The 26,985-nt window shown below is 60.8% G+C and overlaps 1 protein-coding gene across 5 annotated transcripts in view; it reads left to right on the top strand.

The window, feature by feature from the left end:
- Positions 1–200: 200 nt before the first annotated feature.
- Positions 201–26,985, top strand: part of LOC101936648 (lysyl oxidase homolog 3) — a 40,059-nt gene continuing 13,274 nt past the window's right edge. Inside the window, exons 1-9 of one of the 5 annotated variants that reach the window (XM_024110960.3) lie at positions 201–359; positions 16,206–16,531; positions 17,735–17,898; positions 20,302–20,513; positions 21,276–21,329; positions 24,745–24,804; positions 25,054–25,279; positions 25,473–25,650; positions 26,245–26,399. In XM_024110960.3, the coding sequence (XP_023966728.2) occupies positions 16,219–16,531; positions 17,735–17,898; positions 20,302–20,513; positions 21,276–21,329; positions 24,745–24,804; positions 25,054–25,279; positions 25,473–25,650; positions 26,245–26,399 (1,362 nt within the window). In that variant the 5' untranslated portion in view covers positions 201–359; positions 16,206–16,218. Of the gene's footprint in view, positions 360–16,205; positions 16,532–17,734; positions 17,899–20,301; positions 20,514–21,275; positions 21,330–24,744; positions 24,805–25,053; positions 25,280–25,469; positions 25,651–26,244; positions 26,400–26,985 lie in introns of all 5 variants that reach the window. The other 4 variants (XM_024110959.3, XM_042844870.2, XM_005278434.5 and 1 more) reach the window with 4 other exon arrangements.

The raw sequence follows: 26,985 nt of genomic DNA, 5'->3' as shown, positions 1-26,985 counted from the left end.
AGAGCCCCCAGGCCCATCACAGGGGACTTCTATATGCAGGGCTTGGGGGCTGCCCCCCAACACGCCCGGCCCCTGCCCGGGGTGAGGTCGGTGGGGCTGACGTCCCCCAGCACACCCGGGGTCCGACCTGCGCCCTCCCGGTGGCGATGGGGGTTGAGGCCGGATCCCGCAGCGCCCAGAGGCGGGCCGGTCCCTCCCGGGGGCCCCGCGCGGGCGGGCGGGCGGGCGGCCGCTCTCCGCAGGGCTCGGGGGCGGGGAGAGGGGCCGAGCTGGCCCCACCCAGCAGCGAGCGCAGGCCCCGCGGAGCAACCCCGCAGCCCTTCGCCCGCAGCCGCCCGGCCGGGACAGGGGCGCGCCAGGTAACAGCCGCCGGGGGAGCGGAGCGGGCCGGGCCGGGTCGCTGCTCGGGGCCGGGCTCCGCTTAGCCAGGCGCTGCCGTCCCCCTGCGGGTGCCCATCGCCGCGGTGTCGGACCCCACCGCCCCGGCCGGCCGAGTTCACGGCGGGGGGATGTTGAGGGGGCTGCGGATTGTGTTTGTGCCGGGATGGGAGTTGTGTACGGGTTGAGGGCTGTGTGTGGCAGACTTGTGCATTGTGTAGTTGGGGGAGTGCTGTGTAGTGGGGACGTGTGTATAGTGTGTGCGGACAGTTGTGTGTTGCGGGGCGGCTGTGTAGCAGGGGAGTTGTGCGGCTGGGAGAGGGTCTGTGGGGTGGGGGTGAGGGCTGGGGGTTGTGTGCTGGGGAGGGGTGTATAATGCCTGGGGTTGTGCGGTTCAGGTCACTTATGGTGTGTATGGGAGGAGGGCTGTGTACAGTGTGTTGTGGTTGTGTTGCTGGGGGTACTGTAGGCTCTGCTGGGCCTGCACAGGGTTCTTGCAGCACAAGGGCTGGTTTGTTGAGTGTGGTGTAGATGGGGGCTGTTGTGCAGTGGAGGGGTTGTGCAGGCTGTTGTGCAGTGTAGGGGTTGTGTAGCTGTCCTGCCTTGGTTGGCTGCCTAGGGATCCTGGCAGCCAGCAGCTTGTTTGCTGAGCTGTAATTTATAAACCTCCGAAGGGGACTCAGACTTTCCACCGACTCTGGAATTTGCTGCAGCTCCTGGAGGAGCCTGTGTGATGAGGGCGGGAGGGAAGGGTGGACCCAGGACAGGGTGGGGGCCTCCTTTTATCCTCCAGGGGAGAGTCAGCCCCCAGTTCTGCCTCTGGGTGGGTTCAGACCTCTCCTGCAGCAGCATTTGGTAAGGCGAGCGGTGGCTCGCGGGGCAGGGTCCGTGCCCCCAGGTAAGCCAAATGGAGCAGCCTGTGCCCGGTAGCACTTGGCAGTGCTGTGCCCGGTGGCCGTCTGGGGCTGGCTGGCAGCAACTCGCTGTGGAGTTTGCAGACGGCTGCAGCCGTCCAAGTATCTGCACATTCCGTCTAGGTCACTTCCTGCAAACAAGCTGCCTGTTGCAGTTCTCAGAGCCCCAAGCGGACCCCAAAGAACCCGCCCCAGCCAGCCAAGGGCTGTGCTGGCATCCCCCACGCCTGCCGTGCCCTGCACCTCCCTCCTCCCTGGCTCTGGTACCCGTGGGGGCACTGGGGCCTGCAGGGGGCAGAGGTACGCTGGCTGCACTGAGCTCCCCAACCTCTAGGGGGCAGCAACAGCTTCGGGGAAAGGAGCAGAAATCGGCAGCTTGCATGGCCGGTGACCTCCCGTCCCTTGGGTGCCTCGTCCAGAGGGGGGGCCCAGCTCCGCCTGCTGGGCTCTGCGCCTCCAGATGAAGGGCAGAGCTCACAGCGCAGGCCGGGGCTGTGCTCCAGCCCCTCGTGTTATACTCTGCTGAGCCAGGGGCCAGAGGGAGAGAGAACTTGTGCTGGGGAGGAGGTTACAGTACCAAGCAAGGTGGAATGGTCTAGTGGTGAGAGCAGCGGGGCTGGGAGCCAGGACTCCTGGGTTCTCTCCCCGGCTCTGAAAGGGGAGTGTGGTCTAGTGGTGAGAGCAGCGGGGCTGGGAGCCAGGACTCCTGGGTTCTCTCCCCGGCTCTGAAAGGGGAGTGTGGTCTAGTGGTGAGAGCAGCGGGGCTGGGCGTCAGGACTCCTGGGTTCTATCCTCACGGCTGGGTGAGTCCCTCCTGTCGCTGCCTCTGTGGAGCAGGTGGCATCTCGCATTCCCCTGTCCTCAGAAAGCTCGTTTGAGCTCTGGAAATGGAAGGGTGCATAGAGGAGCCAGGTGTATCTTAGAGGGTAATCCAGACTGCTGGCTCTGGGGCTCCCATGTTTATGGGAGCAGTCCCCACTGATGGGAAGGGGCAGGCTGTGCCCTGGCCCCAACTTGGCTGCTGTGTGTAACACTGGCCTCTCAGCCCTGCCTGCCTCCCTGCAGCATCACCAGCTGCTAATGAAACACCTCCAGCCCCTGGCGGGGCCATGACTGCCCCCCCATTCCCAAATGGAGCCAAAACTGCCCCTGACCCCTGCCTCCCAGTGGGGCTGAAGCTGCCCCAGCATTGCCCACTGCACAACCCACCCTGACCTGCCTTGCAGCGTCCATCCGCGCTGGTGGGCCACAGTCTCCTCTGCCCTCCCGCTGCCATGCTCTTTCTGTGGGACTGAGCTCCCTAGGGCCGCATGGTTGTTACCTGGTCACACCTGCTGCAGCTGTGACAGTGCAGGGAAGCGGCTCGCCTCGGAATGGGTCACAGGCTGGATTGCTCTTGCCTGGGGCTGCAGCCGGCGCCTAGATGAGAATTCTTGCCCTGATCAGCCGGGTGGCTCGGTGCACCTTGAGAGGGAGATGCACCGGGAGTGCTGTTGTGAGCGGGGCTGGAAAAGGGGCTGTACCCCACGCTCAGCCAGCATGCGGGAGCGAGGGGCTCTTGCAAGGGAGCTCAGGCACAGGGCTGAGCTTTGGAGCATAGTGGTCTCCTCTCCTGTGGCAGTGAGTTCCAGAGGTTGGGGCAGACTCTCAGGACAGTTCTGTCTCCTGTTCTCATGAGCCCCCAGCTGTCCCCCATGGGGCAACCAGTTCGTTGTCCTGGTGATGTGGCTGTCATCGTGGCCACAGGCATCTCTTGGGCACCCAGATACCTTGGGGGCTTGGCAGCAGGCCAGAGCTGGGCTCTGTGTGCAGTGGGGAGCTCAGGCAGAGAGCAGGGCCCTGGGGGACGTGCTCCTGGAGCCCTGTGTGCTTGTGTTTCACCAGGTGGAGCTTTCTCGGGCCACGGGGCCTTGTGCTTAGCTAAGAGATTGCGGAGCCTGGGGTCAGCCGTGCAGGGGGCCCCTGGGGCCAGGCTCTGCCCCACAGGAGGGGCCCAGTTCTACAGCAACTAGAGGAGGAAGCATATGCTGCTTTGGCTGTTTAGGTGCCAGTAGCCGTGAGATGCCCAGAAGAGCCCAGGGCAGCTTTGTTTCCACAATCTGGAGGGGACTGAATTAATCTTTAACCAGCGGTATTTCTGCAGCAAGTTTCCCAGCCAGGGCGGGGGGTGGCATGTCCCTGCATGCTCCCTTCGGATGAGGCAGGGTGAGGATCAGAAGTGAGGTGGTTTTACTGTGAGCACCAGGCTAGACCCTGGCAGCCAGACATCCCTGTGATAATGCCAAGGCAGCGGCTTGTGTTCTGCCCCGTTCCAGGGCTGTGGGCTTGGCCCTGTCCCCAACACAAGCTTGGGAGCCCCCAGAAATACCCTGTTTCCACAGGATTGCCTTGGCCGCACTTCCTCCCCTGCACTGCCTCTGTTCGCCATGGGCGCAGGGGCTGGTGCCAGGCCCCACCCCTCGTGTGCACACGGACTCGTGTCTGTAGTGGGCAGAACGGTGCCCCTGGCTCTGACTGGCACTGGGATTACCAAACTCCCTGCCCCAGAGGCCCCGCTGCAACACTGACCTCTGCTCAGCTCCCCAGAGAGGAGGGACGTGGAGGGTGAGATAGCACGGGCGCCCCCCAGCCCTGGCGTTACTCAGAGAGCGCAGACGTGGCTGTCAGTCACTCTTCACGCCAGGCCCCCCAGTCGGCAGGAGAGACCGGAACTGTTTGAGCACCTGACCCGGCTGGGGCCCCCCTGCGGAGGCTGGGCTGGCTGGGGCCTCAAGCCCGTTGTGGACACGTGGAATGAAGGAGGGTGGCTGCGGCGAACCGTAGGCAGGGCTTCAGTGCAGGTAGGACTCTGCTGGGGCCTTTACGTGGCCCCCGGGCAGTGGCAGCCTGGCCACTGGAGAGGGACTGACAGAGCTTCTAAGCTTCTCCAGCTTCCTTGCCCAAGCTGTGTCTGGCCTGCGTGTCTGGCCCTGGGGCCCCGGAGTTTGTCTTTGCCCTCTGTAGGGCCGCAGCCCTTCCTGGTGCCACCTGGGAATGTCACCACCATTGGTGCCCCCAATGCACCCGGCTCCATCCCTGCCCCAGGCTCTGTATTAGCAGGGAGTGTGTCCTGGCAGCCAGGTCACCTGCCAGTCCCGCGAGCTACATCGCTCGCAGCACCAGTGCTGCCAGTCAGTCAGTCAGTGGGGACTTTCCTGCTCTCTGCTGCGCCGTTTCAGGAGGGAGCAGTTGGACTCTGGGATGTGAACTTGCAGACAAGGCCAGTTCACCCCTTAGCCTGCCCTTGGATTGAGCTGCTTCAGTGTCTTGCTGCAGGGGTGCTTTGCCAGACCTCACGTTGTTCCTGTAGCTTTGCTCTCATCCCTTGCCTAGTGGTCCACATCCCTCCTGGAGCATGGGCACTGGAACTGGAGGCCGTGTCCTGTGATGGTCTCGCTAACGCTGTATACAAAGGTAACACCACCTCCCTGCTCCTCACTCTGCATTGCAGGATCATGTCCTTTCTCTTACCAGAGTGTCCCACAGGGAGCTGGCATTCAGTTGGTTTGCACCGTGACCTGCAAGACTTTGCCAGTGCCGCTGCATTCCTGGATGTGGCCTTGCCTTATGCATGACCTACATCCTTTGATGACCTTGCACTTGGCTGTATTAAAGTGCATGCTGTTCCCATGAGCCCACTGCACCAGCCACCCCAGTCGGCTCTGTAGAATTGACCCCTCCCCATCATCATTTCCCACACCTCCGAAAATGTGGCCAGCACTGACTTAGCACCAGGCCGGCTCACGGCTCCCTATTGACGAGCGTGTCTGTGTAGCAGGCTGAGCGCTAACTGGCCCTGTCTGCCAACCCAGCCGTGAGGAGCTGGGCTGCCAAGCAGGGGGTTGGTGCCCACATCCCTGCTCAGGCTCCGGCTCTGCCCTGGCACAGCAACACCTGTACGAGACAGGCCCCTGTGCCAGAAGCGCACACTGACCACAGCAAGGGGGATGGGGCCAGGAATCAAGGGCCACAGGCTTGGTGCGGGGGAAAGAGGGCCACTTGGGGACCACCGTGGGCTGGGTGTCCCAGCAGGAGGGGATGGGACGAGGGAGGCAAACAGGAAGAGGAGGCAGGGTTTGGCCATGGCCTGGATGAGCGGGTGAGGGAGAGGAAGGGCAGAGCGCCGGGGGTGCTGTCAGCAGAGATGGCAGAGCAGAGCAGGCCGTGTCCACGCTGAGCTCTGCAGAGCTTGGCCCCCGTTGCCCAGGGACACTCCCCAGTGCTTGTGCTGGTGGAAGACTCCCTGAGCCCCCAGGCAAAGGGACAACCATGGGGAGGGTCTGAGCAGGGGCCAGCATAGAGGTGGGCAGGTGTGGGGGGGTTGCTGAGTCCCCAATCTTGCCCCGCACCTCCGGATTCTGCAAGGCCTCTCATTCCCCTAGCTGGCAGCGTTAACCCCTTCCTGGCCCCGTTCCCCTGCGAGGAGGTGGCCTTGGGCCCTGCATGCAGCCTGCCCATTCACTGGCGCTGTCAGTAAATTCCTGAGGTTTCCTGAGCAGTTCCAGGGAACTGGGCTCTCTCTTAACTCCCTCCCTGCTGTTTGCTTAAGGCCTGTCAGTCCTTCCGAGCCCTTTCCCCGAAGTCTCTGAGGCCCATTCATGCTGGGGAGGCAGGCACGTCTGGCTTGGCGCGGGGTGGATTGAATGTCCTGCTCTGGGCGGGGACCCTGCGCACACAACCCCAGTCAGAGGAAACGTTGTCTCTGGCCGGAGTGGGCGACCTGGGTTCCCAAGCCGCAGGAGCAGCCAGGCGGGATCACACTAGGTTCCTGTGCGACAGCTCCCGACAGCAGCAGCTGCATCCCCCAAGCCTGCCCCAGGTGGGAGGCTCCAGCCGACTGGGCTGGCCAGCTGGCGCCGTGGAGGGTTACGGCCTGGCTGAATTTTTGGTGCTCTCCAGTGTAATTCTGCGTGGCTCCATTGTCCCTGCAAATGTCTGAGCCTGAAGAGATCTTGGCCTCAGTGATACTTTGTGGCAGTGAGTTCCACAGGCTGATTACGTGTCGGGTGAAATATGTTTTCTTTGCATTGTAAATGTGCTGCCTGCCAGTGTCCGGGGCTGTCCCCTCATGAGGGGACCAGCCCAGCGCCCCGCCCACCTCTCCGCCTCACCCCTCTGTCCTGCCCCTCTCGGAAACACCCTCTTCTCCCCCGGCCTTGACAGAACTCGGCTGAGTGCGAGGAGGAGCCTTCTACAGCCGGGGGGCCCGGAGAAGAGGCAGGAAACGCAGAGCCCAGGTGCTGCCTCCCATTGCCCATTCCCTTCTCAGGTTATCTAACCCTCTGGTGCCAGAGTGCTGGCGCCCCTTCCTGGCATCCCCCCATCCTCTCAGCCCCGCAGAATCCAGCCCCTGCCCACTGCTCAGGTCTTGCCTCTTCTCTTTCCTTGTGCCCTCCCTACCCAAGCAGAGCTCTCCGGGCGGCTGGGTTGTTTGGGCTGCACATGTCATGTGATGGGGGCTGCCTGTCCTGCTGTGCCACACTGGAGCGGGGGGCTCCCCGCCCAATATCCTGGAGCCTGCGGGAAGGGGCACTGGGCTGGGACCCGGGAGCCCCTGTGTGGCTGCTGTCCGTGTTTCTGTGCAGTGCCTTGCACTGAGCGAGGCCTCAGACCCTGCGCAAGGGCAGTCGTGGCTCAGCCCGTCTTACTGATGAGGCACCGAGAGGCTGCACAACGGCACTTCTGGCAGAGCTGGAGCCAGGGGGCAGCTCTCAGCGGCTTGGCCACACTGCTTGGCCGCTGCTGCTCTAACCACGGGGCAATGCTACCCTCCCTGAGCCAGGATTAGAACTCGGGAGTCCTGATCTCTAACAGAGGTGTGTGACTGACTGGCAAAGTATGTCATGTCCCCCTCTGTGGCTGCTCCCCTAGGGATCAATAGTTATAATGGGATAACCTAATTTGGGCAATTAATTGGTCTTTGACTATTAGCGGTAAATATGCCCAATGGTCTGTGAAGGGATGTCAGATGGGTGGGATCTGAGTTACTACAGAGAATTCTTTCCTGGGTGCTGGCTGGTGAGTCTTGCCCACATGCTCAGGGTTTAGCTGATCACCGTATTTGGGGTCGGGAAGGAATTTTCCTCCAGGGCAGATTGGCAGAGGCCCTTGAGGTTTTTCGCCTTCCTCTGCAGCGTGGGGCACGGGTCACTTGCTGGAGGATTCTCTGCATCTTGAAGTCTTTAAACCATAATTTGAGGACTTCAATAACTCAGACACAGGTTTGATACAGGAGTGGGTGGGTGAGATTCTGTGGCCTGGTTGTGCAGGAGGTCCGACTAGATGATCATAATGGTCCCTTCTGACCTTAAAATCTATGATTCTATGAGTCTATGATTCCTACAGATCATGTGACAGAGGCCTGTCCTGGGGTGCTGATAGGGTGACCAGACAGCAAATGTGAAAAATCGGGATGGGGGTGGGGGGTAATAGGAGCCTATATAAGAAAAAGACCCAAAAATCGGGACTGTCCCTATAAAATCGGGACATCTGATCACCTTAGGTGCTGAGGGTTTCAGGAGCAAATCCTGCAGGCCATCAATGGGTGGGTGCAGGGCGAGGGTATTGTAAAAACTAGAATTTGTGTGTCCGGTTTCCCCTTGCTGGTTTGCTGAATTCACCCAGAGAGTAAACGCCCTTCGGACGGGGTGAGGGTTACAGCCTGTTCCCCAGAGAGAGAAAACACCCCTTGGATGGTTTTATATTTTCTTCCAAATCATGGATAAAGATATCGAAAAGCATCAGGTCAAGAACAGATCCCTGTTAAGACCCCTGCAGAAACACCCCCATTCGATGACTATTCTCCATTCACAGTTACATTTTAGCTCTAACAGGTAACCAATTTTAATCCATTTACTATGGGCTACAGTGATTTTGTGTAGTGCTGATCTTTTTATCAGAATGTCACAGGAGATTCATAGATTCATAGATTCTAGGACTGGAAGGGACCTCGAGAGGTCATCGAGTCCAGTCCCCTGCCTGCATGGCAGGACCAAATACTGTCTAGACCATCCCTGATAGACATTTATCTAACCTACTGTGACGAACTGGGCCTGTTCTCACTGTGGTCTGTGAATGCTGACAGGGGAGTGTGCTGGGATAGTCTGCATTGGAGGATGGGATCGGCCCGGGGGCGCATTCCTGGGAGTGTAACATGAGAACCCAGGAAGGGGTTGAAGGCCAGGTGACTGCTTAGCCCGGGAAACTGGACAAAAGGCGGTGGGAGGGGTCGCTGAAGGCAGTGTGCTGGAAGCGAGCTGGAGAGATGGCTGGGAGACAGAGATGGCTCTGACCCCCCCGAAGGGGGGGCGGGCTGGGATGCCCTGGGACCCCAAGCTGGACTTAACCGAGGGGGTCCTGTTGTCTGTGCCTGCAAGACCTGTCTTGGACTGTATTCCTGTCATCCAAATAAACCTTCTGCTTTACTGGCTGGCTGAGAGTCATGGTGAATCGCAGGAAGCCGGGGGTGCAGGGCCCTGAGTCCCCCAATACTCCGTGACAACTGGTGGCAGCGGTGGGATCTACTGCACCCCGTGGACGGCGCTTCCTGCAGTAAGTGACTGGGGAGCAGTAAAACGAAGGGGGATTGACGGGGACCAGGCGTGCTGAAGAGTGAGAGAGAGACGGTTATTACCCCTGGGAGTGTGTGACCAGCGAGAAGGACTTTTGCAGTAACAGGGTCCCCCGGGGGGATCGCAGCAAGTGGTCCCAGGGGCGGAGGAGTCTGCAGCTCGACCCTGGCAGAGAGGTGGTGACCTCGAGAAGGGCTGGCACACTAGGGGGCCCCCTGGGAACTGTGGGGAGCTGTGAGCACACAGGCCGGTGAGTGGCCAGCAGGAAGATGTATGCCAAGCGGCTTAAGAGCGACCTGGTGGAGCTGTGCAAGCAGAGGCGGCTGCGCGTTGGGAGGCTCACCAAAGAACAGCTCATTGCCCAGCTGGAGGCGGAAGATCGCGCGAATGAACTGATCCCTGTGTCTCAGGGAAGCAGCCTGGCAAATGCAGCGCAGGCACCAGTGTCTGCCCCAGCTGGGAGTGGTCAGCCGGCTGCTGAGGGCTTCCCGAGACCCCTCCTTCCTATGCCTAGGGGAAGGGTGGGGAGGAGCCCAGCAAATACCGAAGGCGCCGTGAACCCCCCGGCCAGCAGGGGGTCCCCCCGGCGAAGCCCGCCGGCCAGCCGAGGATCCTCCCGGCGACGTTCGGCATCCGGGGAGCGGAATTGGCTGGAATGGGAGAAAGAGCTAAAACTGAGAGAGCTGGAGGATCGTGAACGACAGAGACAGCATGAACGGGAGGAGAATGAGAGACAGCATCAGCGTGAACGGGAGGAGAAAGAGAGACAGAGACAGGAGAATGAGAGACAGCGTCAGCATGACCTGGAACTGGCGAGATTGAAGGGCAGCGAACCCCCGGCTGCGGTGAGTGAGGGGGGACCCAGGACTGCACGGAGCTTTGATAAGTGCATCATGGCCCCATACAAGGAGGGGGAGGACATGGATGACTTCCTGGAGGCCTTTGAGACGGCCTGCGAGCTGCACCGGGTGGATCCCGCGGACAGACTCCGGGTCCTTACCCCCTTACTGGACCCCAAATCCGTGGCATTGTACCGCCAACTGGGAGAGGCAGAGAAAGGGGACTACGAACTATTCAAAAAGGCCCTGCTACGTGAGTTTGGGCTGACTCCTGAGATGTACCGGGAAAGGTTCCGGAGTCAAGATAAAACCCCTGAGGTCTCATATCTGCAACTAGCCGTCCGCATGGAAAGATACGCCAGCAAGTGGGCTGGTGGGGCCCAGACGAAGGAGGACCTGATTAAACTGCTGGTACTGGAGCAACTGTATGAGCAGTGCCCATCCGACCTGAGGCTGTGGTTGGTGGACAGAAAGCCAGAGAACCCGCGACACGCCGGGCAGCTGGCTGATGAGTTTGTAAAGAGCCGGTCAGGGGGTGGCAGGGAGGAGCCCCAAAGGAACAGGCCCGCCGCGATGCAGAGAGAGAGTTACCCTGGGACCTCCCAAAGGGGGAATATTGGGAATCCCCTTCCCCGGGAAATGCCCAGCATCAGGGACAACCGACCGGCTCGAGGGGACCCACGGGACCTGAGCTGCTATTACTGCGGCCGAAGAGGCCACGTTCGGGCCCAGTGCCCCAAGCTCAAGGACAGACTGAGCAGACCGAACCCGCACCGGGTTAACTTGGTAGAGGCCCAGACGGACGGGGGGCAGGCTTCTCACGCAAGAGGGGCTGGCAGCTTATCAACTGCTCAAGAGAGAGAAGGGCCCCAGGCCAGCTTCTCTGGGGGGCCAGATGCTCCGGATTCAAAGTTCTCCGTTTACAGGGTTGGCGCGGGGCTGTCCCTGCGGAGCGAGTGCCTTGTTCCCCTGGAGGTGGATGGGAAGAAAGTTTATGGATACTGGGACACGGGCGCAGAGGTGACACTGGCCCGGCCCGAGGTGGTGGCCCCAGATCGGGTGGTGCCCAACACCTTCCTGACCCTGACCGGGGTGGGCGGGACCCCATTCAAGGTTCCCGTAGCGAGGGTACACCTGAAATGGGGGGCCAAGGAGGGCCCCAAGGACGTGGGAGTGCACCACCATTTGCCCACTGAGGTGTTGATGGGGGGGGACCTAGAGGACTGGCCAAGCAGCCCCCAGACCGCCTTAGTTGTGACCCGCAGTCAGAGCCGGCGAGGGGCACTGCGCCCTGGCCTTGAGGGGGGTGCCTTGCCTGAGGCGCGGGACCCTAACCTGGTGGGGAGGGAACGCCCAGGGACGCGGCTCAGGGAGGCTGCAGCTTCGGACCCAGCGGGCGATAAAGAGCAGGTGGCCATCCCTGTCCCAGCTGCTGAGTTCCAGGCCGAGTTACAGAGAGACCCCTCCTTGCGGAAGATAAGGGACCTGGCCGACCTCAATGCGGTACAGACCATGGAACGAGGTGGCCGGAAAAGGTTCCTGTGGGAGAAGGGGTTCCTGTACCGAGAATGGGCTCCCCCAGGGAAAATGGAGTCAGGGGGGATCAGGAGGCAGCTGGTGGTACCCCAGAAGTATCGCCGCCAGCTGCTGTGCCGGGCCCATGACATTCCCCTCTCAGGGCACCAGGGAACCTGGCGTACCCAGCAGAGGCTGCTACGGAGCTTTTACTGGCCTGGGGTCTTTGTTACTGTCCGACAGTACTGCCGATCCTGTGACCCCTGTCAGAGGGGGAGGAAGGCCTGGGACAAGGGGAAAACAGCTTTAGGACCCTTGCCCAGCATAGAGGATCCTTTCCAGAGGGTGGCCAAGGTAAAAAGGGCGGCTCTGAACCAAGAGAGCCCAAAGCACAGACCTCCAGACTGGAGCGCTGGGAGAAGACCACAGCCCAGTTGGAACCCCAGAGGTATGGGGGTGGGAAAAGGGCACAGGCCGCATAAACCTTCCCACCTGCGAACTGCGAGTGCCATCAAGCACCCCCGACCTAAGGGGGCGCGTGGAACGGAAGGGGCCTGGTGTAACTCCCACCAAGGAACTGGAGGGATGCGGGGGCATCCATGGGAACGGGGGTAGGTTCGAACTTCCCCGGGTCACTGGCTAAAGTGACCCTGCTCAGTTCGGTCTCGAAGGGGGGAGAGATGTGACGAACTGGGCCTGTTCTCACTGTGGTCTGTGGATGCTGACAGGGGAGTGTGCTGGGATAGTCTGCATTGGAGGATGGGATCGGCCCGGGGGCGCATTCCTGGGAGTGTAACATGAGAACCCAGGAAGGGGTTGAAGGCCAGGTGACTGCTTAGCCCGGGAAACTGGACAAAAGGCGGTGGGAGGGGTCGCTGAAGGCAGTGTGCTGGAAGCGAGCTGGAGAGATGGCTGGGAGACAGAGATGGCTCTGACCCCCCCGAAGGGGGGGCGGGCTGGGATGCCCTGGGACCCCAAGCTGGACTTAACCGAGGGGGTCCTGTTGTCTGTGCCTGCAAGACCTGTCTTGGACTGTATTCCTGTCATCCAAATAAACCTTCTGCTTTACTGGCTGGCTGAGAGTCATGGTGAATCGCAGGAAGCCGGGGGTGCAGGGCCCTGAGTCCCCCAATACTCCGTGACACCTACTCTTAAATATCTCCAGAGATGGAGATTCCACAACCTTTTTTGATAAAGTCAAACATCTTCCAGAAGTCTATCTCTTATGACAACACATTTCTTTTATCAGTCCAACATGGGCTCTCATTAAAAACAATATCAAGTTTGTTTGACGAGACCCATTTTCCATAACCCCGGTGACTGGCATCACTTGTGCTGCCATCTTCTAATTCTTGACTCGTTGCCTCCCACATCAGCCTGTCCATGATTTTATTCTGGACCAATATCAGGCCATCTGGCCTGTAGTAACCCAGGTCATCCCATGTGCCCCTTTTACTGGTGCACCATGAGCTCCGTCCCACGGAATTTCCCCTTGTTCCCAGTCACGTTGAAAAACATGTAATGATTCAGAAAACTTGCACCCACAGTGTAAGAAAAGCTATCAGCTCCTGGGCCAACACTTTTCATACACTGCGGGTGCAAGTTATCAGCTCCTGGGCCAACACTTTTCTTACACTGCGGGTGCAAGTTATCAGCTCCTGGGCCAACACTTTTCTTACACTGCGGGTGCAAGTTATCAGCTCCTGGGCCAACACTTTTCATACACTGCGGGTGCAAGTTATCCAGTTCTGCCAATGCAAAGCTGTTTATTTGTAGCAGCTGCTGTTTAACACCCTCCCTGGTTACCGATGGACTCGAGCATTTCATTATCCCTGCAAGATATGGAAACCTCACTCTGCTTCTTTCCAAACACAGAACTGAAACATCTGCTGTCTCTGCATCATGCTGCACTGTTTGTGTTCCTGTCTCTTTTCAGACCTCGGCCCTTGCGAGTGGGGGAAAGGGGGAGGACAGTTTGCTGTGAACAGGGGAGCGAGGGGAGCTACTGAGGCTCAGCTGGGGTGGGGAAGAGGGAGATAGTTCCAGGCTGGGGGGGTCCCAGTGGTTCCTATCTGCTCCCTGGCCTGATCCTGGGTGCTGCAGTGGCTGCTTCAGCAGCCCCTCTGTGAGTTTACACGGTGTTGACCCCCCCACCAATATTTCCATTGTGGGTGAGCTAGTCCCTCTGCTCCCCCGTTTCTGCATCCCCTTTGGCTGAGGTGGCTGGGGTCTCATGCTGGAAGGTTTGAATGTTTGGATCCAACATGCCCCAGTCTCTCTGCCTTCCCCTCTCCAAAAGGTCAATAAAACCCAAGTGACCTCTGCTGAGAAAGAGCGAGAACGGCCAATAAAACCCAGCTGCCCCGCTGCTCTGTGTCCCCTCCCGCTGTGGGCAGTTCAGACTGTGAGCTCTGTAGCACTGGGACTGTGCTGCCAAGGTCCCAGCTGCTGGGAAGATGCCGATCACAAAGCCCAGAGCAGACGGAGTCCATTAATGGCTTTGGAGATCTGGACCAAAGGGGCCGGCTGGGGAGGAGCACGGGCCCGATGTGTACACAGCAGCCTAGCCTGTGATGCAGGGAATGTCAGTGCTCCGGGTGGGAGGGGAGCAGTGCCGGGGTCTTCGTCCAGCAGGAAGGGCTGGCGTGTCCTGGCAAGCTGCAGGTGAATGACGGCGTTTTTAGTCCTGATCCTGCGGGGTCAGCGAGACGCAGTGATGATCTGACATTGGTGTAGGGGCAGATGCCGTCCATGGGGGCAGACAGCGACCCGGCCAGCTCTGCAAAGCATTTCCCTGCTGCCTGCCCACAAACAGTCTCCCAGCTGGCTTTGGTTCTGTTCTTGCAAACTCGACCTGGCCATTGAGGTTTTGGGAACCAGCCATCCCCTGTCTGATCAGAGTCTGCCACTCAGTGTGCCCTGTGCCCCTCATGCCTGCACTGCTCAAAAACAACTGCCCTGTGCCGGGGCTCTGCGTCCCCCTATTCCCTCTCCCTCCCATGCCAGGGGCTCTCTGCCGCCCCTAACTTTCCTCCTTTTTATTCCATTTCTCTCTAACACGGTAAACTCCATTGGGTGGTGGGCAGAGCTGATGGGGTGGTGGTTATGCTGGAAGGTGTCGATGGTGACATCAACTGGTTCCTTGATCTGCAGACATGCCGGGGCTCTGTATGCCCCCATTTCCACCTTCCGGTTTTCCTGCTTGCCATCAAAATCAATAGGATTCTGCCATTGATCAGATGCTGCCTTCTGAAGCATATTACTTTGTAATATCCAAATGATGAAATGCCATCAAGTTGAATGTAAGGATAAACATTTTAAAATCAGCAGGCCTGGATAACTTGCACCCAAGAGTCCTAAAAGAATTGGCTGAGGTGATCTCTGACCAAGTGGTGTTTATTTGTAATAAATTATGGAATACTGGGGAAAGACCAGGAGTCAGGAAAAGTGCTAATGTTGTGCAAATATTCAGTAAGGGCAGACAGGATGACCCAGTAACTATAGGCTGTCAAGTATCAGGGGGTAGCCATGTTAGTCTGTATCTACAAAAACAACAAGGAGTCTGGTGGCACCTTAAAGACTAACAGATTTATTAGGGCATAAGCTTTCGTGAGTAAAAACCTCACTTCTTCGGATGCAGAGAGTGAAAGTTCCAGATGCAGGCATTATATACTGACACATGGAGAGCAGGGAGTTACTTCGCAAGTGGAGAACCAGTGTTGACTGGGCCAATTCAATCAGGGTGGATGTAGTCCACTCCCAATAATAGATGAGGAGGTGTCAATTCCAGGAGAGGAAAAGCTGCTTCTGTAGTGAGCCAGCCACTCCCAGTCCCTATTCAAGCCCAGATTAATGGTGTTGAATTTGCAAATGAATTTTAGTTCTGCTGTTTCTCTTTGAAGTCTGTTTCTGAAGTTTTTTTGTTCAATGATAGTGACTTTTAAATCTGTCATAGAATGACCAGGGAGATTGAAGTGTTCACTTACTGGCTTATGTATGTTACCATTCCTGATGTCCGATTTGTGTCCATTTATTCTTTTGCGGAGGGACTGTCCGGTTTGGCCAATGTACATGGCAGAGGGGCATTGCTGGCACATGATGGCATATATGACATTAGTGGATGTGCAGGTGAATGAGCCCCTGATGGTGTGGCTGATGTGGCTGGGTCCTCTGATGGTGTCGCCAGAGTAACTATAGGCTGGTTAGCCTGATATCAGTCCTGGGGAAAAATAATGGAAAAGCAGATACAGGATTCAGTTAGCTAATGATGAATTGAAGAATATGAATATAATTAATGCCACTCAGCCTAGTTCTGTGGGAACGTAGCTTTTGTCAAACAAACCTGATTTCATACAGGGGTCATAGTGGATAAGCAAAGCCATATGAGCTCCCGGTGCAATGCTGTGGGCAAAAGGGCTGATGCGATGCCTGGATGTATAACAGGGGAGTCGTGAGTGGGAGCGCCAAGGACATTTTCCCTCTGTATATGGCAGTGGTGAGGCAGGTACTTGGAATATAGCACTCATTCTGGTGCCCACCTTTTAAAAAGGATGTTGAAAAACTGGAGAGGGTGCAGAGAAGAGCCAGACGTGCAGATGTGCCCTAAGGCTGTATGGGGCTGGCCCTTCCCTGGGCCGTGCAGCGCTGTACGTGCAGACGTGCCCGAAGGCCAGACGGGGCTGGCCCTTCCCCGAGCCGAACAGCGCCGTACGTGCAGACATGCCCCAAGGCTGTATGGGGCCGGCCCTTCCCTGGGCCGTGCAGCGCTGTACGTGCAGACGTGCCCGAAGGCCAGACGGGGCCGGCCCTTCCCCGAGCCATGCAGCACCGTACGTGCAGACGTGCCCCAAGGCCATGCTCTAAGGCCCTAAGTCTCTGCTGTTCCATGGGGCCGTGCCCCTGCCCACGAGTATGAGGGCCCATCTGACCCCATCCCCCTTTTTTTCCAGGCCCATCTCAGCCATGAGGAGCAGCAGTGCCCGGGCATGGCAGGAACTGCTGGCCCTGCTCTGCAGCGTCTGGCTCTGGGTGGGCGCTGCCCAGCGCACCGGGCCTACGCCCACGGCGCAGAGCCAGGGCCCCAAGCTGAAATTCCGCCTGGCCGGGTACCCCCGCAAGCACAACGAGGGGCGCATCGAGGTCTTCTACAACGAGGAGTGGGGCACCATCTGCGACGACGACTTCACGCTGGCCAACGCCCATGTGTTGTGCCGCCACCTCGGCTTCGTGGCCGCCACCGGCTGGGCCCACAGTGCCAAATATGGCAAAGGCGTTGGTGAGGGTCGTGGCTGGCAGGGCCAGAATCTATGTGTGTATGTAGATTTGCACACACAGGGGCGGGGGGCAGTGCATGTGAAGTGCCCCTCCCCCCCCCCCGCCCGTGGCTGTGGGGCTGGGAACTGTGTGTCTGCAGTAGGGCTAGGTGTATGTGAGCAGTGGGTCAGGGTGTATGCGCATTGGGTCAGGGTGTGTGTGCAGTGGGTCAGGGTGTGTGTGCAGTGGGGCTGGGTGTGTGTAGTGGGTCAGGGGATGTGCGCAGTGGGGCTGGGTGTGCGCAGTGGGGCTGGGGACTGTATGTGTGCAGTGGGTCAGGGTGTATGCGCATTGGGGCTGGGTGTGTCCAGTGGGTCAGGGTGTGTGTGCAGTGGGGCTGGGTGTGTGTAGTGGGTCAGGGGGTGTGCGCAGTGAGGCTGGGTGTGCGCAGTGGGGCTGGGTGTGTGCAGTGGGGCTGGGGACTGTATGTGTGCAGTGGGTTAGGGTGTGTGCAGTGTGGCTGGGGGCTGTGTGCGCGCAGCGTGTCAGGGTGTGTGTGCAGTGGGGCTGGGTGTGTGCAGTGGGGCTGGGTGTGCGCAGTGGGTCAGGGTGTATGCGCATTGGGGCTGGGTGTGCGCATTGGGGCTGGGTGTGCGCAGTGGGGCTGGGTGTGCGCAGTGGGGCTGGGGACTGTATGTGTGCAGTGGGTCAGGGTGTGTGCAGTGGGGCTGGGGGCTGTGTGTGCGCAGTGGGTCAGGGTGTGTGTGTAGTGGGGCTGGGGGTTGTGTGCGCGCAGTGGGTCAGGGTGTATGCGCATTGGGGCTGGGTGTGTGCAGTGGGGCTGGGGGCTGGGTGTGCGCAGTGGGTCAGGGTGTATGCGCATTGGGGCTGGGTGTGTGCAGTGGGGCTGGGGGCTGGGTGTGTGCAGTGGGTCAGGGTGTGTGTGCAGTGGGGCTGGGGCCGGGGGAGGCTGGGATTCCAGGGCAGGGGCTCCTAAGGAGGCTGCTCTGGTTTTTGTGGGTGGGGAAACCCCAGGCTGCCCCCCCCCCGCCCCTGGGAGCTCCCCGGGAAATCACCCTTTGGGGGGTGAGATTCATGTTTCTTCCGACTTCTTTTTGAGTTGCATTGACTTGCCCCACACTGCCACATACCCCCAAAGACACCCCCCACCTTATATACACCCCGGCCCTGCCCGTGACCCCGCCCTGGCCTGGTGCCTCTGCAGGGCGGGTCTGGCTGGACAATGTGAACTGCGGGGGCAGCGAGAAGAGCATCGCCGACTGCAAGTCACGGGGCTGGGGGAACAGTGACTGCAGCCACGAGGAGGACGCGGGCGTGATCTGCAAGGACGAGCGCATCCCGGGCTACGTGGACTCCAACGTCATCGAGGTGAGTAGCTGCAGCCCTGGGGTCCGGGCCCCATGCCCCACACAGCGGGACTGCCAGTCCCCCCCCCATGTCCCACGCAGCGGGGCTGCCAGTCCCCCCCCCCATGTCCCACGCAGCGGGGGCTGCCCTCCGCCCATCCCCCACACAGCGGGACTGCCAGTCCCCCCCCCATGTCCCACGCAGCGGGGGCTGCCCTCCGCCCATCCCCCATGCAGTGGGGCTGCCAGTCCCCCCCGCCCCCCGCAGGGCTACCACCAGCCCTCTCGCTGGGGCCCACACACTGGGGCTGCCCTGCCCTGACCCAGTCTCGCTCCTGCCCAGGCTCCACCTCCCGGGTTCTCTTGAGCCTGGTGCGGTCTCTGTGTCCCTGTCACTGGGGCTGCGCAGGCTGGCACCAGGTAGGCTGGGGTACTGGGCAGGCCGGTGCTGGACAGGCTGGCACGGGGCCGGGCAGGCCGGTGCTGGATAGGCTGGCGCGGGGCCGGGCGGGCCGGTGCTGGACAGGCTGGCGCGGGGCTGGGCGGGCCGGTGCTGGACAGGCTGGCGCGGGGCCGGGAGAGCTGGGAAGGCCGGTGCTGGACAGGCTGGCGCGGGGCTGGGAGGCCGGTGCTGGGCAGGCTGGCGTGGGGCTGGGTGGGCTGGTGCTGGACAGGCTGGCGCGGGGCTGGGAGGGCCGTTGCTGGACAGGCTGGCGCGGGGCTGGGAGGGCCGTTGCTGGGCAGGCTGGCGCGGGGCCGGGCGGGACGGTGCTGGGCAGGCTGGCGTGGGGCCGGGCGGGCTGGTCGGTGCTGGGCAGGCTCGCGCGGGGCCGGGAAGGCCGGTGCTAGACAGGCTGGCACGGGGCCGGGCGGGCCGGTGCTGGACAGGCTGGCGCGGGGCCGGGAGGGCCGGTGCTGGGCAGGCCGGCGCGGGGCCGGGCGGGCCGGTGCTGGACAGGCTGGCGCGGGGCTGGGCGGGCCGGTGCTGGACAGGCTGGCGCGGGGCTGGGCGGGCTGGTGCTGGACAGGCTGGCGCGGGGCTGGGCAAGCCGGTGCTGGACAGGCTGGCGCGGGGCCGGGAGAGCTGGGAAGGCCGGTGCTGGGCAGGCTGGCGCGGGGCCGGGCAGGCCGGTGCTAGACAGGCTGGCGTGGGGCTGGGAGGGCCGGTGCTGGACAGGCTGGCGCGGGGCTGGGAGGGCCGGTGCTGGGCAGGCTGGTGCGGGGCCGGGCAGGCCGGTGCTGGGCAGGCTGGCGCGGGGCCGGGCAGGCCGGTCCTGGGCAGGCTGGCGCGGAGCCGGGAGGGCCGGTGCTGGACAGGCTGACGTGGGGCCAGGAGGGCCGGTGCTGGGCAGGCTGGCGCGGGGCCGGGCAGGCCGGTGCTGGGCAGGCTGGCGCGGGGCCGGGCGGGCCGGTGCTGGGCAGGCTGGCGCGGGGCCGGGCGGGCCGGTGCTGGGCAGGCTGGCGCGGGGCCGGGCGGGCCGGTGCTAGACAGGCTGGCGCAGGGCCGGGAGGGCCGGTGCTGGACAGGCTGGCGCAGGGCCGGGAGGGCCGGTGCTGGACAGGCTGGCGCGGGGCCGGGCAGGCCGGTGCTGGGCAGGCTGGCGCGGGGCCGGGCAGGCCGCTGCTGGGCAGGCTGGCGCGGGGCCGGGCAGGCCGGTGCTGGACAGGCTGACGTGGGGCCGGGAGGGCCGGTGCTAGACAGGCTGGCGTGGGGCCGGGCGGGCCGGTGCTAGACAGGCTGGTGCGGGGCCGGGAGGGCCGGTGCTAGACAGGCTGGTGTGGGGCCGGGTGGGCCGGTGTTGGGCAGGCTGGCACGGGGCCGGGAGGCTGGTGCTGGACAGGCTGGCGCGGGGCCGGGCAGGCCGGTGCTGGACAGGCTGACGTGGGGCCGGGAGGGCCGGTGCTAGACAGGCTGGCGTGGGGCCGGGCGGGCCGGTGCTAGACAGGCTGGTGCGGGGCCGGGAGGGCCGGTGCTAGACAGGCTGGTGTGGGGCCGGGTGGGCCGGTGTTGGGCAGGCTGGCGCGGGGCCGGGAGGCTGGTGCTGGACAGGCTGGCGCGGGGCCGGGCAGGCCGGTCCTGGGCAGGCTGGCGCGGGGCCGGGCAGGCCGGTGCTGGACAGGCTGACGTGGGGCCGGGAGGGCCGGTGCTAGACAGGCTGGCGTGGGGCCGGGCGGGCCGGTGCTAGACAGGCTGGTGCGGGGCCGGGAGGGCCGGTGCTAGACAGGCTGGCGTGGGGCCGGGCGGGCCGGTGTTGGGCAGGCTGGCGCGGGGCCGGGAGGCTGGTGCTGGACAGGCTGGCGCGGGGCCGCGAGGGCCGGGCAGGCCAGTGCTGGACCAAGTGGGCCGGACAGGCTGGCACTGGGCAGGCTGTTGGGACCTGTCTGGTGGAGATCAGCAGCCCTGACTGGGCTCTCCCTCTGCCAGGCCGAGCAGAACCAGGTGGAGGAGCTCAGGCTGCGGCCTGTGGTCTCGGGCGCCAGGAAGCGGCTGCCGGTGACGGAGGGTGTGGTGGAGGTGCGCTACAAGGAGGGCTGGGCGCAAATCTGCGACGAGGGCTGGAACCACAAGAACAGCCGCGTGGTCTGCGGGATGATGGGCTTCCCGGCTGAGAAGAAGGTCAACAGGAACTTCTACAAGTGAGTGAGGGGGCTGGAGGAGAGCCCCACCGATGGGGCGGGCCTGGAACTGCCCAGTGGGGCCTGCATGGGTACCAAGGAGGGGGGAGTCCTGTGGGGCTGGGGGGCGGGAAGCTGGAGTAAGGCTGGGGGGCCCCACAGTGGGGCAGCCCTGGTGATGGCTGGGTCAGTGCTGCCAACTCTCATGATTCTGTTGTGACTCTCGCGATATTTGGTGTTTTTCCTAAATCCCCGGCTGCTGGAGTCAGGTGACTGTGAGGTTGAGTGGGACGCGGAGGTGGAACCTGATAGCTCAGAACGGGGCGAGGGCACAGACCCTGCATAGGCCTTGTAACAAATTCCCTGCTTTTGGGGCAGCGACCCTGGGTCCATGCCTGTGTCCGGCGAGCCCCGGAGTGCTCCCATATTGCCAGCCGCACTGAGCCTGGCCCTGCTGAGTGGGGAGCCTGGGGCAGCCTCGCGGTGCCTGGGTGGCCTGAGGTGCTCGGACCTGGCCTGGAGCCTGTGCAGAGGCTGGGTCTGGCCCAGGAGGCTGTATGTGCACGGCCCTGCAGGGATCCAGCGCCGTGGAGCTGAGCGCCAGGGGGCCTTCCTCATGCCCTCCCAGGCCCCACGCTGGCCGACAGCCCCAGCCTGGCTCTGCCATGACTCCCAGGGAGCTGCCAGCCCTGGTGCTGTCTCTGGACTTGTGGGCTGTAGCTCTGGGCATCTGCCGGCCCCTCACCGTCCCCTGACTGGCAGGTCACCGTTTCCTTTCTGCAGGCGGTTAAAGCGAGCAGCCAAGATAAAGAGCCGGAGCCCAGGGCCGGGTGCAAGGTAACAGGGTAGGGCCAGGGCCACATCCTGGGGCCGAGTCTCCCCGGCAGGTCTGGGGCTGCCGAGTCTCTCTGGATGGGAGAAGCTGCCCCTGCCTGGGCCAATCTCTTCTGCCATCAGGGCTGGATTCTGGGCTGGGCCCTGGGAATCCAGCTGGAGCCATGAACTTCACCCTGGGATCAAAGGCTGCCCTGGGCAGAGGACTGAGCCCCTCGCTGCACGGCTCCTGCGGGGCCTTTGCATTTCAGTGGGTGAGGTTCATTCGGCCGTGGCTGGGATGTGAGGCCTGGTCGGGGTCTGACCCACCCCTGCATGGAGCTGGGGCTTCTGCTTGTGTTCTGTGTCCTCCACGAGAAATGGCTCTTTCTCCTTGGCCTGGCATTGCATAGGGTCCCCACGCCAGCCCCTCAAAGGGGGCTGTGCCCAGGTGGGGTCTGATCCGGTCCCTGTACTGGGAGCTGGGAGCACCTGGCTGGCAAGGGCACCTCTCAGGGGGACACGCTGGGGATCCCTATGTGGGGGCCATTGCCACAGAGATGGGACTGTTGGTCTTCACCCCCCTCCCGGCCCCCAGCCCAGCAGTGGGTTTGGTGGCTGTCGGGGTCAGCCCAGGGCCCTGGAGCAGAGCTGTCTCTCCTGGAGGGGGAAGGAAGGGCTGGTGGACGCGGGCCATTTTCTGGAGAAAATGGCAGTGGGGCAGCTGGGCTGGCTGTGATTCCCCACCCGGATATGCCTGCACCTAAGCCATGGGGCTGCGGGACTCGTGTGTGGCGGCAGGGCCTGGAGGCTGTAGTGGGAACTGCGCAACATGGTAGCATTTACTTTCAGAAAGGGGGACTACACAAAAATGAGGAAGTTAGTGAAACAGAAATGAAAAGGTCCAGCGCCAAAAGTGAAATCCCTGCAAGCTGCATGGACACTTTTTAAAGACACAATAATAGAGGCTCAACTTAAATATATACCCCAAATTAAAAAACATAGTAAGAGAACCCAAAAAGTGCTACAGTGGCTAAACAACAAAGTAAAGGAAGCAGTGAGAAGCCAAGAGGCATCCTTTAAACAATATAAGTTAAATCCTAGTGAGGAAAATAGAAAGGAGCATAACCACTGGCAAATGAAATGTAAAAATATAATTAGGAAGGCCAAAAAACAATTTGAAGAACAGCTAGTCAGACTCAAAAAGTAATAGCAAAAAAATGTGTAAGTACATCAGAAGCAGGAAGCCTGCTAAACAACCAGTGGGGCCACTGGACGAGATAGAGATGCTAAAGGAGCAGTCAAGGAAGATAAGGCCATTGCCGAGAAACTAAATGAATTCTTTCCATTGGTCTTCACGGCTGAGGATGTGAGGGAGATTCCCAAACCTGAGCCATTCTTTTTAGGTGACAAATCTGAGGAATTGTCCCAGATTGAGGTATCATTAGAGGAGGTTCTGGAACAAATTGATAAACAAAATAATAATAAGTCACCAAGACCAGTTGGTATCACCCAAGAGTTCTGAAGGAACTCAAATGTGAAATTGGAGAACTACTAAGTGTCATTTGTAACCTATCATTTAAATCAACTTCTGTACCAAATGACTGGAGGATAGCTAATGTGACACCAATTTTAAAAAGGGCTCCAGAGATGATCCCAGCAATAACAGGCCACTAAGCCTGACTTCAGTACTGGGCAAACTGGTTGAAACTATAGTAAAGAACATAGATGAACATAACTTGTTGTGGAAGAGTCAACATGGCTTTTGTAAAGGGAAATCATGCCTCACCAATCTACTAGAATTCTTTGAGGGGGTCAACAAGCATGTGGACAAGGGGGATCCAGTGGATATAGTGTACTTAGAATTTCAGAAAGCCTTGACAAGGTCTCTCACCAAAGGCTCTTAAGCAAAGTAAGCTGTCATGGGGGAAGAGGGAAGGTTCTCTCACGGATCAGTAACTGGTTAAAAGATAGAAAACAAAGGGTAGGAATAAATGGTCAGTTTTCAGAATGGAGAGCGGTAAATAGTGGTGTCCCCCAGGGGTCTGTACTAGGACCAGTCCTATTCAACATATTCATAAATGATCTTGGAAAAGCAGTGAACCGTGAGGTGTCAGAATTTGCAAATGATACAAAACTACTCAAGATAGTTAAGTCCCAAGCAGACTGCAAAGAGCTACAAAAGGAATCTCACAAAACTGGGTGACTGGACAACAAAATGCAGATGAAATTCAGTGTTGATAAGTGCAAAGTAATGCACATAGGAAAACATAATCCCAACTATACATATAAAATGTGGGGGTCTAAATTAGCTGTTGCCACTCAAGAAAGAGATCTTGGTGTCATTGTAGATAATTCTCTGAAAACATCCACTCAATGTGCAGCGGCAGTCAAATAAGCAAAGAGAATGTTGTGAATCATTAGGAAAGGGAGAGATAATAAGACAGAAAATATTATATTGCCTCTATATAAATCCATGTTATGCCCACACCTTGAATACTGCGTGCAGATGTGGTTGCCCCATCTCAAAAAGATATATTGGAATTGGAAAAGGTTCAGAAAAAGGCAACAAAAACGATTAGAGATATGGAACAGCTTTCATATCAGGAGAGATTAATAAGACTGGGACTTTTCATTTCGGAAAAGAGACAACAAAGTGGGACCATGATAGAGGGCTGTAAAATCATGACTGGTGTGGAGAAAGTAAATAAGGAAGTGTTATTTACTCCTTCTCATGACACAAGAACTAGGGGTCACCAAATGAAATTAATAGGAATCAAGCTAAGCCAGGGGCAGGCTGACATTGTATCGGGAGGCGTGGGGCTCCCTGCAGGGCCGGGCGCAGTGCCTTGGGGGAGACAGCCTGGAAGCTGCCTGGCCCCCTGCAGCTCGGTCCCTGCCTGGCCCCCTGCAGCTCGGTCCCCTGCCTGTCTGGGGTTACCCGGGAGAGGGTGAGGTTGCGAGCGGTGCAAGGCGCTCATCCCCAGGGGTCACCGGTGTCGGGAGCACGCAGCATGCATGCCATGGCCATAGGGCACCGGGCACCATGTGTGCTGCATTCCAGGGAGCATGTGCCTGCCTGTGGGATGTGGTGGCTGGCGTGACACAGGACATGGCTGCGTCACACCTGTCATGGGCCATCAGGTGGGAAATGGAGTCACTGCAGTGGGTGACTGATTTCCGGCCATGGGGTGGGAGAAGCTGTCGCTGGCAGCAGCTGCCCTTCTGCTGTGAGCCCCGCCTGAGGCCTGGTGGAATGGGCGGCACCCGGGCCCTGTCCAGGTGGGTCTGGTGCCCACACGCCTGGATCTGGCCAGGGCCCTGGAGGCAGCTGGGCAGCCCTGTTCTGCCGGGCCGGCGGTGGCAGGCAGAGCCAGGGCAGGACGTTGGTTGCAGACCTGGGCTCCGAACTCCTTGACTGTTGTTTTCTATTTTCCAGGCTGGTCTCCAAAGCTCGCCCCAAACACAAGCCCAGAGAGGACTTTGGGGTCCCCAAGAGGTAAATGGGTCCCGGAGTCCAAAGGCCTGTGGCCAGCTCTGGGGTTCCCTGGTGAAGGAGAACTGTGGGCCTTGCTGGCCGGGGCCGGGGTTGTGCTGCAAGGGGCTGGGCCATGGAGTGACGGTCTGTCTCTTCCCTGCTGATTGGTGTTAGGGTCATGGATGGCGAGAGTCCCTGGGCTGGGCTCGGTGCCTGGCACCCCGCTGCCCCTCCCCTGCCAGGCACTCACGCTCTGTTCTCTGCTGGCAGGTTGTACCTGGAACGGCAGCAGCTCAGCTACCGGCTGCACTCGGTGGCCTGCACGGGGAACGAGGTGCACATCTCCATGTGCCCCTTCGAATTCTACAAGGGCAATGCCACTGCGACCTGCAAAGGCGGGATGCCCGCTGTGGTGAGCTGCATGCCAGGGCCCCTCTTCACCACTGGCAGTGCCCCAAAGAAGAAGCCGCAGCGGCAGCAGCAGCATCAGGGCCAGGTAAGCGCTCTCCATGGGTTCAGCATGGGGCAGGCAGATGGTTTTGCCCCACCCACTGCGTCTCAGGCAGTGACTATCTCCCAGGGCCTGGTGGGGGCAGCAGGAGCCCTGAGGTGCCCCTTGGTCTGGGCCTGGCAGCAGTGCGGAGCGTCGGCTGTCCCGTGACGTGTCTCCCACGCTCTCGCCGCAGCAGCGCGTCCGGCTGAAGGGCGGTGCCAAGGCCGGGGAAGGCCGGGTCGAGGTGCTGAAGAACAGCGAGTGGGGCACCGTCTGCGATGACCGCTGGAACCTGCTGACAGCCAGCGTGGTGTGCCGTGAGCTGGGGTTCGGCAGTGCCAAGGAGGCTCTGACGGGAGCACGCATGGGCCAAGGTGAGCTGGGTCGGGGCTGGTGAAGGGAGAAGGTCTGGGGCAGCCCTGTGCATATGTGGGAGCGTGTCAGTGCATGCCGGGGAGCCCGTCAGGGCATGAGTGTGAGCACGTCTGCCCTCTGGGCACCTGTTTGACCCCCTGAGCTTGTTGCTCTGCACGGGAGAGAACCAGGTCAGGCAGGTTGAGGGCTCTGCACCCCGGGGACGCTGGCTCGAGGGGGCTCTCCCCACATTGGGGTGGGCTTGGTGCTGAGCTGCTCCAGCTCTGTTAGTGAGCGCTGTGCAGTCTGGGTGCCCTCGCGCCCTGCCCCTGCCCCCTCTCTGCCAGCCTCTCCAAGGGGACTCCAGACAGGCAAGCTGCAAGGGCTGGGAGAAATTCAGCCTCCGAGGGAGAGCCCAGCCCCTGGAGGGCCAGGGAAATGCCTGACCCCAGCCCCGTAGGAACCGATCAGGTCTGAGGAGACCCCCATATGTCTCCAGCAGGAGGAGGGTTGGGGCGAGGAGGGAGGGCTCCTGGGACTAGGGTAGGTATGGGGATTTCCTGGGGCATTGGCTGCCTGCCTCCCCGTCACCCTGGCCCCTCTGCTCCCGGCAGGGATGGGTCCCATCCACATGAACGAGGTGCAGTGCACAGGCTCAGAGAAGTCGCTGTGGAGCTGCCCCTATAAGAACATCACGGCGGAGGACTGCAAGCACTCCGAGGACGCCGGGCTCCGCTGCAACATCCCCTACATGGGCTACGAGACCACGGTCAGCACCGCCCCCGTGCAGGGGGGCAGCCCGCAAGGGCTGCGGGAGGGGGCCTGGCTTAGAGGCTCAGCGGAGCCCAGGGTCTGCTGCTCTGCCAGAGTCCCAGCTCACTGCCCAGCGGGGGCCATCTCCCCTGGCAGGACTCACAGGGCCCAGCCCTCTGCCAGCAGCTCCCCCTCGTGTCCCCCCGTCACACTGACAGCTCCTGGGCATGGAGGGGCCACCTCCGAGACACCGGCAAAGCGGGCACCGCCCCCCCAACAAAAAGGGTGCTAGTGCCGACCAGAGCCAGGTGTTACTGCAGTGGGGTGGAGCCATGGGGCCCAAACGGGAACCCAGCATGTGCACAGTGCTGTCTGACTGCCCACGGGAAAACCCAGCGTGGTAACACCTTTCACGGGCCACCCACGAGGCCTTGGGGTGGCTCCCTGCTCGGGGTGTGTGTGTGTCATGTGCCATCTGGGGTAGCCCCCTGTGGGGGGGGGGGCATGTGCCAGCCGGGGTAGCCCCCTGTGGGGGGGGGCATGTGCCAGCTGGGAGAGTCCCCTGCTGTGGGGGGGGCATGTGCCAGCTGGGGTAGCCCCCT

The sequence above is a fragment of the Chrysemys picta genome, chromosome 5 (assembly GCF_011386835.1).
Source record: "Chrysemys picta bellii isolate R12L10 chromosome 5, ASM1138683v2, whole genome shotgun sequence".
Classification (NCBI taxonomy): Eukaryota; Metazoa; Chordata; order Testudines; family Emydidae; genus Chrysemys; species Chrysemys picta.
This window is presented reverse-complemented; position numbering and strand designations above follow the sequence as displayed.